The sequence below is a fragment of the Littorina saxatilis genome, linkage group LG2, assembly GCF_037325665.1.
Source record: "Littorina saxatilis isolate snail1 linkage group LG2, US_GU_Lsax_2.0, whole genome shotgun sequence".
Taxonomy (NCBI): domain Eukaryota; kingdom Metazoa; phylum Mollusca; class Gastropoda; order Littorinimorpha; family Littorinidae; genus Littorina; species Littorina saxatilis.
The window spans coordinates 35,038,140-35,055,771 of NC_090246.1; the positions used below are offsets into that span (position 1 = coordinate 35,038,140).

At 40.7% G+C, this 17,632-nt stretch overlaps 2 protein-coding genes across 2 annotated transcripts in view; one reads left to right on the top strand and one right to left on the bottom strand.

Moving 5' to 3' along the window:
- LOC138952780 (uncharacterized) overlaps window positions 1-10,996 on the top strand; it is a 219,007-nt gene extending 208,011 nt beyond the window's left edge. Inside the window, exons 79-81 of the mRNA XM_070324514.1 lie at window positions 350-394; window positions 2,937-2,991; window positions 8,261-10,996. Coding sequence (XP_070180615.1) covers window positions 350-394; window positions 2,937-2,991; window positions 8,261-8,486 — 326 coding nt within the window. The 3' untranslated portion in view covers window positions 8,487-10,996. The remainder of the gene's footprint in view (window positions 1-349; window positions 395-2,936; window positions 2,992-8,260) is intronic.
- A 224-nt stretch (window positions 10,997-11,220) lies between these two features.
- The window catches only part of LOC138958832 (protein FAM241B-like), a 7,416-nt gene continuing 1,004 nt past the window's right edge, over window positions 11,221-17,632 (bottom strand). Inside the window, exon 2 of the mRNA XM_070330134.1 lies at window positions 11,221-16,290. Within this exon, the coding sequence (XP_070186235.1) occupies window positions 15,895-16,290 (396 nt within the window). The 3' untranslated portion in view covers window positions 11,221-15,894. The remainder of the gene's footprint in view (window positions 16,291-17,632) is intronic.

Consider the following 17,632-nt stretch of genomic DNA (forward strand, 5'->3'; position numbering starts at 1 on the left):
AGGATAATTTGACAACGTTTTTCTTAGATGACACAAGTCTGTGATATTAATTGAAACACTCAACTCTGGGTATTTTTCATATGCACAAAGCTTCTTCCTTTGGTACTTGTGTACTAATGTTTCTTTAAATGATGTTTGTCACAAAAAACAGTGAATTGAGTTACTTTAGGACGCTAAAGACATTATTTGAAAAAAGGATTGTGATCGATTCAACTGTCTAAAACATGTATGTGTGTGGAACTGAAAGTCTGTGTTCAAGATAATTTCAATCGATTCTAAAAATGTTGATTTTACACATCTTTGTTACCAAAGCTGTTATAATATAAAACTATGTTTCTTGTTCACGCAGCTGACAGGCCCGAGGATCGCAGTATCTCTGACGAGGACGATACAGGTGCCGTGTACGTTGAGTGTTGTCGAGCACAGCCCTTCTTAACTCAGTCGCTGTGTTCATAAGTATTCAGTGCCCACAGTAATCGCTGTCCAGGAGTATATTCGGCTCACACCACGGGCAAGCCAATCAGTCTATCTGCCTATGTTTTTGCTCCTCTTTGTTTCAACCGGTCTGGTTTTAGCAGTTGAAACAAATACGAACGATAATGAAAGATATCAGCACTATTAACGGATTAAAATGATAAGTTTTGCCCGTTATCATGCCTTTGTGCTTCTGTAACGGCATTCAAGTCTTGCAAAGAAGTGTGACAGAACACAACATCAGAGAGCAAAAGTAAGCCTTTGGGGCTGATTCGCTTGCCTTTAGGTGCAATCCACACAGTAACTTCCACGCAGGAACTAACATTGACAATACGGGGTTGTTACCGTTGCTGCCTTTCTCACGATGCATCTGTCTTTCTCGAAGGAAGATTAACTTCATGAGCGGGCATTTCAGTATCATTTCCAGTGATATTTCCTGCGTATTTGGTGTCCCTTGATTCTTCCATGAAGAAACATACCTTTCTTTACACATTGTGACGTATGTCGTGTGCACGTGCTTCCACTGTGCACTAGTACAAAGTGTTTTTGACCCCCAAAAATGAACTGGCGTGAGTAAAGATGTTGTGCTGATCAAGAGTCTTGTCATCATGATAAATGAGAAAACTCTTGATGGGTGTCTGTTATGTCATTTTGATTCCAAATAATCGTATGTTTCACACACAGACCGATAATTTTGTTAAAGTGCATTACCACTCAAAATCTGAACTCATTTTCACTGGAGCTTCATTGAAGTCTGCCATCAGATAAATGCAGCCATTGTTTATGGTTATTACTTGATACGATTTTGGAATCAAAGACACCTTTCTGTTGTTAATTCAGGTCTGTTTTTATTTCAGTGAAGTGTTGTACTTATCGGTGTATCATTTGCTCTAGTTACAAACCCCATTGTGTTGTGTTGTTTATCGTGTTTATTCATTGAGGGTTGTCTGCGTAAGATCATAGAACTTCTGTTGCGGGAGTTATGTGGTTTTACTGAGCAGACGACCCTCAGTGTATCATTAATATTTGTCTTTGATTTTCCCGCCTTTGACAGATGTACTTGGTTGTGCCACATGTAAAGCAGTGTCCTTGGAGTTTATGTTTTATATTTTATTCACTTTTTCAGCACAGTTTAATTTTCATTATCATTCATGCCCACGAAAAAATATGCACCTTTTTATGCTTCAGTGAATGTGTTCATTGCATTTGTTTATCTGGCTTTGCAGGTGCCATATTTCGTTCTGTTTCGTTTTGTTTCACTCATAATTATTCTGTTCACCACATGTCATTCAGATCGCCATTTTATCATATATGCATTTTTTGTCCTTGCCATCTTTGTGTGTGTGTGTTGTGAGGTGTCGTCTTTTCATTCATCCCCTGGTATCATCCCTTTATTCATATCATACTTTATTTTATGCATTCATACTGTTCTCTGTGTTCTTGTGGAATAAAGACATTCAAAGACAAAAATACTAATCTCTCTCTCTCTCTCTCTCTCTCTCTCTCTCTCTCTCTCTCTCTCTCTCTCTCTCTCTCTCACTCTCTCACACACACACACACACACCCACACACAAACCACTAGGTGTGCTTTTTTTTTCATTGCATGTGCATGTGCAAGCAGTTATTCAGGATTTGTGTACAGAAAAGAAACACAAATTTGAACACGATAAATATTGAGTTGAGCAAGGGAGGGTTTGAACTTGCTTACGCTGCGTCCTGGCGGTAGAAGTGAATTTTTTAAAGGAAAATATATCAAAATTAGACCAAAAAAATATTGTAATGAACACCAAGAAATTCCTGGAGTCTTTCAAGTTATATTTTGGTTGCAAGAAAAATGCAGTATGCATTAGAAAGGAATGCTTAGTGCATTGCATGGTTTAGTTTAGTCATTTCCTGGATCTTTTACTCTGTATGACTGCTGGGAGGTGGGAGGGTTGGGCATAGTTTAAGAGAAAGAGTGTGTGGGTGTGTGTGTAAAATACTGCCATAAGGCGTACTAATGAGTGAAAGGAATTAAGTGTGTGCTTGCACATTGTATGTTGAGTAGTTTAATGTACATAATAAACTAGTTATCGGTATGAGAATTGTAACAATTTTGCTTTAAAATCTAAATATTATAATGAAAAAATTGATTACATGATAACCAAGAATAATCACAAACTAAATATAAAGGTCGAAAATGGATTACATATGAAATAATAACAATAACAATCACATTAACAGCAGTAACCATGACTATTCATCATTTGTTTGTACTTTTAATTCATAAGATGAGTTTTCTTAACATACTAATAGTTAATTATTATCAGTTCTTTTTAAAATAACTTTTTGAGTAATTAATACCATTTGGTTTGTGTTAACAATAATCTTTTTTTTAGAAGCATGTGAAACAAAGACTTTTATACGAAATGACACACAATGGTTAAATGAAATGACTGATAATGATGATGCTGTGGTTATAGGCGACAGTATTGATGGCACTGAGGCGGCGGGAGGCGATGGTATTCAGACGCACAGGTACGATCTTTTCTGTCTGTGATTGTATAAGTGTTGGTGAGTTTGAATATTGGTGGTGGAGGGTGTGGAAAGAGGATTACAGGGATGTTGCCACAAGTTCATACCTATAGGACAAATGTCCTGAGCTCTTCGGCATCAATAGGACATTTGACTGCTTTCAGACATTTTAATAGGACATTATAATTTTGTGCAAAACACAAAATCATGATCACACACACAAATCAATATATGCACCAACATTGTGTGCGTATATTGTTTTATCACTTTTGTTTCAAACAGGACACACACAAAAAAGAAACAAACAAACTAACAAGTCGCGTAAGGCGAAAATACAATATTTAGTCAAGTAGCTGTCGAACTCACAAAATGAAACTGAACGCAATGCCATTTTTCAGCAAGACCGTATACTCGTAGCATCGTCAGTCCACCGCTCATGGCAAAGGCAGTGAAATTGACAAGAAGAGCTAAGTTGCGCTAAGAAGGATAGCACGCTTTTCTGTACCTCTCTTTGTTTTAACTTTCTGAGCGTGTTTTTAATCCAAACATATCATATCTATATGTTTTTGGAATCAGGAACCGACAAGGAATAAGATGAAAGTGTTTTTAAATTGATTTCGACAATTTAATTTTGATAATAATTTTTATATATTTGATTTTCATAACTCATAACTCATAACATTTTATTGATCCAACAAAGGAAATTAAATTGGTCATCAGCACATATAGGTCATTAATCCCAGCGAAGCTGGAGGTATCCCGTGAACGCTATACTGTAATCGATTTGAGAAATGTGCACACCGAATAATACATGATAAAGAAGGATTCGTTGTGCCCGGCTACGTGCTACAGTTGGAGATGGAAGTTCACCAAAAATGGGGACCATACTAACAAAAATACGGTGGGTAAAATAGGCGCCCCCATTTTTTCAGCAAACGCCACCCCAGGCCGCTTTGGACGGGTAGAAATTCCGTAGTTTCCAAGTCTATGGATAAAGCTCGCGTAAGAAGAATACGTCACGGTCGAAAGTCTTTGACGTCAATTAATGCATCATGACGTCATGCCTCCCTGTAGTCTTTCTCTCTCGCGCAGTGTGTGTGTTTGTGTTCATTTTGTGCACATGTGTTAGTGTTACTGTGTGTGTGTGTGTGTGCGTGTGTGTGTGTGTGTGTGTGTGTGTGCGCACGCGTGCATGAGTCTTTACTCGTATGTGTGTGGTGTGTGTGTATTTGTGTGTGTGTGTGTGTGTGTGTGTGTGTGTGCGTGCGCACGCGTGCAAGAGTCTGTACTCGTGTGTGTGTAAGTGTGTGTGTGGGCATAAGTGTATGTGTGTGCGTGTATGTGTGTTTGTTTGTAAAGGTGTGCATGTCCGTCTGTCCATATGTGCGTATGGGTGTGTGTTTTGTGTGTATGAAGTTTTTTGTTAGAGAGTGAGTGAGTGCGTGTGAGTGAGTGTGTGTGTGTGTGTGTGTGTGTGTGTGTGTGTGTGTGACTTGGTGTGTGTGTGTGTGTGTGTGTGTTTGAGAGAGAGAGAGAGTGTGTGTGTGGGTGTGAATGTGTGTGCATGAGTTTGTGTGTATGTTTGTGTGTATGTTTGTGTGTGTATGAGTGTGTATATGTGTTTGTTTGTAAAGGTGTGTGTGTCCGACTGTCTATGTGCGTATTTGTTTGTTTGTTTGCTCAACGCCCAGCCGACCACGAAGGGCCATATCAGGGCGGTGCTGCTTTGACATATAACGTGCGCCACACAAAAGACAGAAGTCGCAGCACAGGCTTCATGTCTCACCCAGTCACATTATTCTGACACCGGACAAACCAGTCCTAGCACTAACCCCATAATGCCAGACGCCAGGCGGAGCAGCCACTAGATTGCCAATTTTAAAGTCTTAGGTATGACCCGGCCGGGGTTCGAACCCACGACCTCCCGATCACGGGGCGGACGCCTTACCACTAGGCCAACCGTGCCGGTCTATGTGCGTATAAGTGTGTGTTATGTGTGTATGAGATTTGTGTCAGTCAATGTGTGTGTGTGTGTGTGTGTGTGTGTGTGCGTGCGTATGTACAGTGTGTGTGTGTGGGTGTTTGTTTGTTTGTTTGCTTAACGCCCAGGCGACCACGAAGGGCCATATCAGGGCGGTGCTGCTTTGACATATAACGTGCGCCACACACAAGACAGAAGTCGCAGCACAGGCTTCATGTCTCACCCAGTCACATTATTCTGACACCGGACCAACCGGAGTGTGTGTGTGTGTGTGAATGTGTGTGTGCATGAGTTTGTGTGTATGTTTGTGTGTGTATGAGTGTGTATATGTGTTTGTTTGTAAAGGTGTGTGTGTCCGTCTGTCTATGTGCGTATTTGTTTGTTTGTTTCCATAATTGTCAGGGCGGTGCTGCTTTGAGATATAACGTGCGCCACACAAAAGGCAGAAGTCGCAGCACAGGCTTCATGTCTCACCCAGTCACATTATTCTGACACCGGACCAACCAGTCCTAGCATGCACTAACCCCATAGTAATGCCAGCCGCCAGGCGGAGCAGCCAGTAGATTGCCAATTTTAAAGTCTTAGGTATGACCCGGCCTGGGTTCTAACCCACGACCTCCCGCCGGATCACGGGGCGGACGCCTTACCACTAGGCCAACCGTGTATGTGCGTATGAGTGTGTGTATTGTGTGTATGAGATTTGTGTGAGTCAATGTGTGTGTGTGTCTGTGTCTGTGGGTGCCAGTGTGCGTGCGTACATGCGTGCGTATGTACATGTGTGTGTGGGTGTGTGTCTGTTTGTATAAGAGATAAAGAGAGAGAGGGTTGGTTTGTGTTTGTGCGTGTGCGTAAGTGTATGTGTGTGTGTATGTGTGTTTGTTTGTAAAGGTGTGTATGTCCGTCTGTCTATATGTGCGTATGGGGGTGTGTTTTGTGAGTACAGTGAAGTGTGTGTGAGAGAGTGAGTGAGTGCGTGTGAGTGAGTGTATGTGTGTACGTGTGTACGTGTGTAACTTGGGTGTGTGTGTGTATGTGTGTGTGTTCGTGTGTGTGTGTGTTTGAGAGAGTGAGAGAGAGAGAGAGGTTTGTCTTTCGCTGGGGTATGCAGTGCCTTGGCGTTGCACATCTACTTAATTAATAATTATAAAAGAATAAGAGAAGAAAATTCATAAAACCCATGATAACAAAAAAAAATATCTAAAGTAATATATGTACAACTACAATACCCTTTTTACTTGCACACATGACACACCGACACACCAACACACATGCATACATACCTACATACATACATACATACATACATACATACATACATACATTCAGAGCTTGTTTTTAATCCGATTATAACATATTTATATGTTTTTGGAATCAGCAAATGATGGAGAATAAGATAAACGTAAATTTGGATCGTTTTATAAATTTTTATTTTTTTTTACAATTTTCAGATTTTTAATGACCAAAGTCATTAATTAATTTTTAAGCCACCAAGCTGAAATGCAATACCGAAGTCCGGGCTTCGTCGAAGATTACTTGACCAAAATTTCAACCAATTTGGTTGAAAAATGAGGGCGTGACAGTGCCGCCTCAACTTTCACGAAAAGCCGGATATGACGTCATCAAAGACATTTATCAAAAAAATGAAAAAAACGTTCGGGGATTTCATACCCAGGAACTCTCATGTCAAATTTCATAAAGATCGGTCCAGTAGTTTAGTCTGAATCGCTCTACACACACACACACAGACACACACACGCACATACACCACGACCCTCGTTTCGATTCCCCCTCGATGTTAAAATATTTAGTCAAAACTTGACTAAATATAAAAAGCAACCAAAAACTTCAGCACTCTTACTTTGATTGGCACACAAACTGCATGATTTCTTGATAGAGCTTTTTCTTGACATATTCAACAAAACAGTTTACCAATATAGATGGTCTCTTTGCCAACTAGTACTAAACAGGGTCAACATGAATAGTTAACCTTATTAAAAGACCGTCTGTGCGAATGTCCTGTTGTACCAACACGTACATCTTCAAGTCACGAAACTTTACTTTCTGTGATTGTGGAGGTTTCAGCGGCGACACAATCATTGGCGCTGTCATTTTCTGGAATTATGCTATTGCTAGCCGTGTTTTCCCATGTTCTTCTTGGCCCTAATGTAGCACACGATGCCGTTGAAACGCCAAACGTGTTCAGCTTTTTTGTTTGTTTGGCAGGCTTTAGCTTTTTTCAGTGGCATAATTCAGTGCCTTGCGCTTTAACTCTAACCGAAAGCAAATTAAAGCATACGCGAGCCTTGGTCAGTTTAAGTTGTCTCCCGTACTCCTAACTTTAGTGTGCTGTCAGAAGACGGGTGTACGCAAATAGCTCATACCGCAAACGGTTCGGAAAACGCAAGATCTGCACTGCACAACTTCAGTGCACCTGTACGCGAGAGCGCTCGGTCACTTTTTGAAGATTTTTATTATGAAAGGAAAATTATCAAATAACGCGCTGTCCGAAGGAATGGAGTTCTTATCGGACAATGACCGCGCTCAGTTGAAAACGATAAGACATCTGACCGCTATGCGGCTAAGTGAATCGGACATTTGAGCCTTTTAATCGGTCTATGTCCGATGTCCGACGCCTAACGACATCCCTGGGATTAGGGCAAGTTAAATTTAGCTGAGACAAAAATGAATGAAATTATGATTTTTCACTATAATGTGTGCTGTTTAGGTTGCACGTTGAGTTGAAAGTATGTACATGTGTGTGTGGTGGTCAATATTTGGTAAATGGGTAATAGGCGGGACGACGGTAAGACTTTACTGTGTACTTATGTTATTAACTTCAGTGTGTATGAGTTGATGACTTGGGGGGGGGGGGGGGGTGTATGTGCACTTTATTGTTTATATGCTTTTGTTGTCACATTCAATGTTTGTTTTATGACTGCTTGACATCATTATACCAGAGAGAAAGAATGCGAGTGGGTATTTCTCTGTGTGTACCTTAGTCCTTACTCTGTGCGCATTTGCTATCTTGATTTATCGAACGCTGAATTAAAAGAAGTTAACTTGATAACTGGTTGGCATATATCTGGGCGGGGGTGTGTGTGTGTGTGAAGGAACAGCGAGTACATCCACGTTACTCTGTCACAAGATTGTTACATAAATTTACTATTTTCAGTAAGATTTTGGATTTTGCTCGCACTAAAAAGTAAGTATATATATAACCCACAACTTCACTCGTAAGTAATTTGAGGTGTGAGAATGCCATAACTGAGTACAATTCTCACCATGTTTTAGGGTGGTGATGAGGAAGGAGGTGCACAAGAAGACCATGATCAGCCCTGACGGCCACGAAGAGACGGTCATCAAGGAGGACAGCCAGATCCATCAGGACTCGGAGCCCCCCGCGGAGCTGCGCGACTCTATGCAGGAGATCATCAACCAGTTCATGGAGGGCAACCCCCAGGTCCCCACCATCCCTGGGGAGGAGAAGGAGGCTATCGACGAGGGAACTGAAGTCTAGATCCACCTGGCTTTCCTCTACAATTGACCTGGCTTTCGTCACGTCTCGATCGGATCTAAAAGGCAGCAACTTTTCGGAGAGTATGCAGTCTTCGTTCTCTACTCTTCATCTTCTGAGTATTCAGTGACTTTCAGCGTAATTTCGAGGACTGGATAATTTCAGGTGCTATCCCAGAGGATGTGCTGATGGATGTGTTATAAGAAAAAATGTAAAACATTGCTTACAAATTAACAGTTGTTGGAAAAGGTGTGTCTTTTTCCGTCGGAGTGAGATTTGAGTGAAATACGATATAAAAAAAACGTTAAAAATAGAAAAAAAATCTGATTGTTTGAGAATGTTGTGATGAAAATCAAAATCAGCTCGACCTTCCAATTGAGGATTGAGTATTTATCCATAGGTTGCTGCGTTTTGGATCTTCTAGCTGTCCTCCCATACACCACCCAAAGCTTCAGATCTGACAAAGCATAAATTTACTGAGAGAGTGATTATGATGTCCGTGTGTGTCTAAGGACATCTAGCTTTAGAATCTTGGACTTTCAGTCCATTTGTATGACATGTTTGTGTACTTTTTATCCAGGATTTACACGATTTGTTTTTTGAGACCCCAGTTATCATCTCGGAATGGATGCATGAGTAATAGAAAAAGTCCATGAGAGGTTTTAAACATATAGACTTCATAGACTACCTGTAACTCACACCGACTCGTCCCTACATTAAATGCTGTTCTGCATTTCCCTTGGTACATCCGCCAGCAGAAAAAGCTGTGGAGCAAAAGGCAGGACTTTTTGCATAACTTTTGAATTTTATTGTGATTGGCATTTGCAACAGACATGTGAGATTTTTGATGTAAGCAATCTGTTTTCATTTTATGGTAGTTTCTCACAAATGAATGGATAAGCTTTTTTTGGCCTGTATTAAATTTGGTGTGGTTTTTGACAGCACATTTTGGAGTTTCTGTAATGTTTGTGTCTGTCAAGTCTATACGCATGCTTGCCCCAGCATTTTAAGATTTGACTCACGACAAACATTCAGACACCAGAAGGCTGTTTTCAACAGTACAAACTTACAGTAGCATACTACATGGAACATAACTGAAGGCTTTTGTGTGAATATTTGAACTGCTACTTATCCCTTTTTCTTCACTCTTGCTTTTTTTTCTCTACATTAAATGTGATATCATATTGTTTGGAATCAAAATGGCTTTTGGCATTTTGTCGTTTGTCTTCATGACCTCTTGCGCAGTATACAGATATTTGATTTTCTTAGTACTTGACATGTTTAGAATGATAACTGTAACTGCTTTTCCTGAGAGTGAGAAAAAAATACAAATGCTTCAGTCTAAACTATGTGCTTGTTCATGTAAATCGACTTGATAAGTCCGCTCTGCTAAATCACATTTACAGAGCACAACGGAAGAAACAAGAACACAAACTTTTCGCTTTTATCACTACATTCTGCTTCAGTGTTAATCTCAAGCTTAGCACAGCTGATGTCTGTATGTTGTAGATTGATTCTTGTTCAATCTGGGAATGGTACTATACTACACTGCCTCACAATATACCAGTATAACGTTGTATTCTGACTTATCAATGTTGCCGTCATATTGCCAGCTTCATGATTTTTTTCAACAGTGGTACAAGAAGAACCTAGTGTGTTGGACTTGAGATGTTTGCGTCTTGTAGCTGGGGTGATCAGCCTCTGCTGCTGAGTTTATGTTTGCCCCAGCATAAACCCGGTATCAAACTGCTGACCACATCTTGCTGATTGGAAACAAAGTGGTGTACCACTCATTTTCATTAATAGGCTTATTGATTGACATGCTTGTAAAGCAACTTCGCATTGTTTTTGTTTTTTTGTATTGATAGCATTGTTTTGGAGAAAAAAACATACGCAAATGTGCACTGTTCCTTACATCCAACCTCTTTGTGACCAAACCTGTAATGTGTTAATTATTCCAACAGGTGACTTGGTATTACTGTAATTTATGAACGGAGTCTCACATGACAAAATGCTTTTAGCAGAGTCAAATTTTTTTTCATGTATGCGGATTTTATACTGCCCATGTAGTTGTATGCTACACAGCTTCTTTTTGTGAGATCCACTCTTCTGCTTTAATCTCACTATCGCTGCCTTTTTCGTTATGAAAAAAGACCTTCACAGTGTCTGAACAATTCATTGTGTAAATGTTAGCTGCTTCTCTGAAGTCTGTTGTGAACATATATTACCCAGTCTTGCGTCGCCATGTTGCTGAGAAAAACACACACAGTAAAACGTCAATATTCGGAAGAGATTTGAACTCGCTCAGACATTAGAATGTAGATGGAACTTTTGTAGCCTGTCAGAGTCAGAGTCAAGCGAGAAGTTTTTCTGTGAGCATTACTGTTTGTATGTCTGTATGTTTGTGTGTCCTTCCCATAGCTTCCTCTTCATTCAAAGAGTAGCAGAAGACTGGTCTTGCATACATTCATAATTTTTTTCTTGTCTGAATAAATTGCTTTCGTACACGTAAACAGTGTATTTCATGTGGTACAACTGAAGGTATGTCTGTTTATGTATGCTGGCATGCTTCTGTGTGTGTGTGTGTGAACCGGGTGACAATCTCTGGCAATCACAAATCATGTCACACATGAATTATCGAAGATATCTGCATTAAACAAAACGAAAGATGCATTAAAAAAAGATGTAGGCATTTTCACACATAACATTCAAATAAAAATATGAGTCTCACTCTCAGTAATAATTGCATGTTTTAATGAGTTACACCTGATTTTTTTGAGAATTTACCTCAGCAGAGATGCAATTGTAACTGACCGATTAACACGTGTAGATTTACATCTGGAGCAGACAAGAGGTCCACACTGAAAATGTAACTGGCAAAGCAAATCATCAAGCTTTCATATTGCATAATTTAATTTTTTAACTCCAAAACATTGTTTTAGCCAGACAACAGGTATGCATCTCTGAAATCTATTTTATGTCTATTGCACAACATTCCAGATTTCACAAAATGATTTGAAAAAATTATCTTGAAAAAACAAAGAAAGCAACAAGAAAAAAATCAAACTATCATGTAACAGATGATAAAACATCAAGAGCACACATTTATGCAGCTGGGGACACATGCATACACACACACACACATCACAAGCTGTCTGCAATTCTTGTAAGTCAGTAGTTACAGCATCAATACAAGAGTTCACCTGCTTGTGAAATGTAGGTTTTCCTGTTGGCAGCTACACTGATTCTGGAGGAAGTTGTCCATTCTAATAAGTAATATGATGACTGCTGCTTTTCCCCAGAAGTGAACATTTTCTAAATTTCATTCAACATTGCCGAAGTAAATAGATCTCATTATAAATGTAATGTTACCGGCCCCCGTAGCGCAGTGGTTAGCGCATCGGGCTGTGGGCTGGGAGGTCGTGGGTTCGAATCCCATCAGGGTCATGTGGGTTTTTCGGGCTACGGTCGGCTCCTACCCAGAGTGGAAGTGCTATGGTTCCTATGGGAAGGCTGGAATCACACAGCCGAGTGTCATTCACTTAAAGAATGCGACTTTGAGGGTGCTCAGGTTCTGTATACCTGATCAACACCGCAGGTGCGGCAGTTCTCGGGCCTGGTTGACGCCAGGATATATTATGACAGTCAGCGTAGAGTGCTGCCCTGTCACGTAGTCTCAAACCAAATTGGAAATCCATAGCATCATCATTATAATCATCCTCATCTCATTAATCATCCAAAATTATAAATTGTCCTTGCTCTTGTGGCCCTTCATGCCCGGAGCTCTCATGGTGACCTTGGTCTCAGTGTTCCTGTTCCATCCTTCCCTGAATAGTACTTCTGCTGTCAGTCTTCAACGTGTGACGTTCTGGGGGTCGACGGAGGGACGTGGTGGCGGTCTGCTCTCTGGAGGGGACCCTCACTCAGTCTGGCTCCGCGACTTAGCAGTCAATGTCGTTAGTAGGGGGCATAGTAGGTAGTGGGCTGCGTCCGTTAGCTCGGGACAGACCCACTACTGAACACCGTCGAAGTGACTCAGCAGAAGTGCAGTGTCATCTTCCGAGGGTAGCCTACCGCAACGACCCGACATCCCTCCCTGGAGCGTCTGTAAAATCGACAAGTCTGATAGCGGAACGAAATTCAGATGTGGATGGAGCAGCGAGTGCAGGGACGGGGCGGCGTGAGAGCACACCGGGACCAGGAACAGGTGTAAGGAAAAAAAAAAAAAAAAATAAATAAATAAATAAATAAATGTAATGTTGAGCATATATATTCAACGCCTTCAGCACACCTTTGGTATCCATAGCACAGCTCTTTCTTGGTTTTCTTCTTATCTCACCGACCGCTACCAGACTGTTTCGATTGACAAACTGAACTCTGACCCCATCAGGCTTGAGTGCGGAGTCCCTCAGGGCTCAGTCCTTGGGCCTGTACTATTTACTCTCTACACTCAACCTCTTGACCACATCCTTGACCGACACAACATTCTCCACCACTCTTGCCGACGACTCTCAACTTCACAACAGCTCTTCCCCTGACCAGTCTGAATCTCTTCTTTCCTCTATCTCTGACACTATCACTGACGTGCAGAATTGGATGACAGAAAACAAACTTCAGCTCAATAGCAACAAAACTGAAGCTATCCTAATAGGCACTACATCCAAACTCTCCAAAGCCACTTCCGACTCTTCAACTCTCTGACTCTTCTGTCCCTCTGTCTTCTGCTGTCAAAAACCTCGGAGTCACTCTAGACAACACCCTTTCCATGAAACAACACATCTCTTCTGTCTCTCGCACCTGCTACTTCCAACTCCGCCGCATCGCCACTATCCGCAAGTACCTCACCACAGATGCTACCGCCAAACTGGTCACTTCCACCATTCTCTCACGTCTTGACTATTGTAACTCTCTCTTGGCGGGTCTTCCCTCTTCTTCTATCTCTCGTCTCCAACGCATTCAAAATAGCTCTGCCCGTCTTGTCTTAAGAAAGAAAAAGGGAGATCATATTACCCCCCTCCTAAATCAGCTCCACTGGTTGCCCGTTCCTGCCCGTATCACATACAAAATCAACACTCCTACAAATGCCTCCATGGTCTCGCCCCTGCCTATCTCTCCGACTCTCTCTCTCTCTATGTCCCTTCACGAGCACTCAGATCATCTGCCGACTCCCTCAAGCTCAACATCCCCCACACCAAACTCAAAACAGCAGGTCAACGCTCATTATATTTAGTCAAGTTTTGACTAAATATTTTAACATCGAGGGGGAATCGAAACGAGGGTCGTGGTGTATGTGCGTGCGTGCGTGCGTGTGTGTGTGTGTGTAGAGCGATTCAGACTAAACTACTGGACCGATCTTTATGAAATTTGACATGAGAGTTCCTGGGTATGAAATCCCCGAACGTTTTTTTCATTTTTTTGATAAATGTCTTTGATGACGTCATATCCGGCTTTTCGTGAAAGTTGAGGCGGCACTGTCACGCCCTCATTTTTCAACCAAATTGGTTCAAATTTTGGTCAAGTAATCTTCGACGAAGCCCGGGGTTCGGTATTGCATTTCAGCTTGGTGGCTTAAAAATTAATTAATGACTTTGGTCATTAAAAATCTGAAAATTGTAAAAAAAAATAAAAATTTATAAAACGATCCAAATTTACGTTTATCGTATTCTCCATCATTTGTTGATTCCAAAAACATATAAATATGTTATATTCGGATTAAAAACAAGCTCTGAAAATTAAATATATAAAAATTATTATCAAAATTAAATTGTCCAAATCAATTTAAAAACACTTTCATCTTATTCCTTGTCGGTTCCTGATTCCAAAAACATATAGATATGATATGTTTGGATTACAAGAAGAGCAAACGCTCGATCGAGTCACTTTCGCAGTTCTGAATACTATATGAGGCATCAGATGGACAGGAAGAAATTGCTATTCACAACACAATGAGTCACGTTCACATAAAATTTGAGCCCGGTCACTTTTATAGTTTCCGAGAAAAGCCCAACGTTAAGTTGTGTGTTGCCGAACAGAAAAGGCTAGTTATCTCCCTTGTTTTTCTGATAACGTTCGTAAAAGGCTACAGATGTAAATACTTTGATGTAAAGAATAATCCTACAAAGTTTCAATCACATCCGATGAACTTTGTCAAAGATATAAAATGTCTAATTTTTCCTTTGACGCTGACCTGTGACCTTGAAAAAGGTCAAAGGTCAACGAAACCATCGTTAAAGTGTAGAGGTCATTGGAGGTCACGACTAAACAAAATATGAGCCCGATCGCTTTGATAGTTTCCGAGAAAAGTCCAACGTTAAGGTGGTGTCTACGGACAGCCGGCCGGACAGACTAACACTGACCGATTACATAGAGTCACTTTTTCTCAAGTGACTCAAAAAACACGCTCAGAAAGTTAAAACAAAGAGAGGTACAGAAAAGCGTGCTATCCTTCTTAGCGCAACTACTACCCCGCTCTTCTTGTCAATTTCACTGCCTTTGCCATGAGCGGTGGCCTGACGATGCTACGAGTAAAATGGCATTGCGTTTCATTCTGTGAGTTCGACAGCTACTTGACTAAATATTGTATTTTCGCCTTACGCGACTTGTTTTCTTTCCAAGCACCTAGCCAATGGAACACACTACCTCTCCCCCTCCGTCAACAACAGTCCCTCGAATCATTCAAATCTGCACTCAAGACATTCCTTTTTTCCACATAATCCATGCATTCTACACTGCCCACCCCATCCCACCCTGAATACCTGTACATATTTTAATGGTTGATGGTGTGTGTGTGTTGGTGACTTTAAGTCTCCGTGTGTGTGAATGAGTGTATGTGCGCCTTGAGTCGCCTGTTGGTGAGATATGTGCGCGTTATAAATATTCGTATTATTATTATTATTATTATATATGATCACAGAGGAAAGCCGGCCGACTAGTAGAAGGCAATCGGCACATTTGTACACTCCCATAAAGACATCTTTCATCTAAGAAACATGCTTAAATATAGGTTGACCACTCACACACAAAAAATTTAAAATAAAGAAAGAACAATTAAAAAAAAAAGCCTTATAAATATTATTCTGGGCTGTTCATGTAAACACTGAATGTAAGACAAAAGTATGAAATAAAATCTGATAATTGATATCCACATCCTGTCTTCCAAAACAAACTTTGAATCTCTCTCTCTCTCTCTCTCTCTCTCTCTCTCTCATCTCTTTCTCTCTCACACTCTAAAAACTGATTGACTTTGACCATAAACATACATGGGGAATGATACGTCAATAGGACCCACATGTCTGCAAAACATAATCAATAAATATACAAATGTCTCTCCCAGTCTTGAAATTTCACAGCGACATCATCCTACACCCTAACAAACAAAAGCAACCAGCGACAGATATCCACAGCAATTTGGTCATGATCTACCCAGTCTGTGCCCTCCTGCGCTTCCACCAAAACCTCCTCCGCCTCCCCCACCACCACCTCCACCTGGCTGATGACCACCTCCTCCACCCTGCTGCGGCTGTCCACCCCCTCCTCCAGTGAAAGGATTGGCTCCTGTTTGGCTTATTTTAGACACCACAAACAATAGTCCAGCAAAAATCAGTCCTGGAAATCCGAAGAAGATTCCAGCCAGCAGAAATCCCACAGTCACGATCGGCTCAAAATTGAACTGTCCAACGGTAAAGCGAGGAATTCCTAGCGCCAGGAGTTTCTGGTTGAGCATTTGGAAGACGGACACTTGTTGTCCTTGTCCCATGTACATACCCTGGCCCTGACCGCCGCCATCGTCTTCATGCTGAACAAAGCCCTGCAAAACCAAGCAGAGAAAAAAAGGTAATCAACTGTCAGCCCGTAAAATAGTGTACAAAAAAACTCCAGTGCAAATGACCTTTGTTTACCATTCCCACCTACTTTCATTCATCGTTTAAAAGCATTCTCCTGAATCATCTTTCCCAGTTCAAAAACCCAACAAATAGCATATTTTCACTTCCAGCGATTTACCCTGCCAACCATGCAGGCCTTGGAGAATGAAAGCGTCATGCTATGAATAGTCTCCCATTCCAATTCAATTTCTTAACGTAAAATTCCACTGAGGCATGTGAGAGGGTTTATTTTGGGGGTTATGTTGAACTTAGCGTTGTAAATTCAGGGTTGTTTTTAAACTGCAATCAAAGCCACTGATTTACATGGGGTTTAGAAGGAAAACGTCAGGGCAACCAGGAAGGGAGACAACTATTTTGATCCAACGTATTTGATTTCTGCAAAGGGATACAACCAGGGAATCAATTCTTCCCAATCAAATGACAAAATAAATTTATTATGTTTTAATTTTGGGGCTCATTCTGTCAAATCTGAATTTTCAAAAGAATAATTCTTCACTTTGATATAATTTAAGTGACTTGTATCAAAAATAAGTTTTTTAAAAATGCCACTGAAATGTGGGCTATGAATTTACAACGCTAAAATTCAACATTACCATTGTGGGCTCTATTCTCTATTTGGATGGGATGAACCTCAGATACTGGTTACTGAAAATATGTGGTCAAGTGAGTGCTGGTTTGCATGCATTTCATGCGAGGGCAGCTGTTCATGCTTGCAATTTACAGTACACAAATATATCTGCGTGCGGGGTACTTATTTTCTCCGAAAACCCCCGAAACCCCCAAAACCTCTGAAAAAACCAAAAAAAAACATTTGAAATAACTAAATCTATCTTCAAAGTGAGGGTTTGAACATGCTTGCGAGAAGGCATGCTTGATTCATGCTACATGCACCCTAATTTTTGTGTTTCGAGCCAGATTTTCAACGAAGTTGATGCACAAATTTTGAAGCAAGGGAGGTAACTCTTGTTATCATAAAACACACAAGTATTGTAGACGTCATACACAAATGGATACATACACGCTCGCACACGTTAATGGACAACTTTTATCAGTGTTAAAACAAAACATTCTCTTTTTTCTGTCGAAAACCATGTTCAAATCATAAATGAAAACAACAATGACGCTCACATCGTCTGGTGTCAGTGTTTTTGTGCCTTAGAGTTCACTTTCTTCCGCACCATCGTAAATCCTCACACGAACACGAAAACAAAGCCATGAACGGTGAAAGTTGCAGATTTAAGTTATGATTTCAATCAAACATGTCAA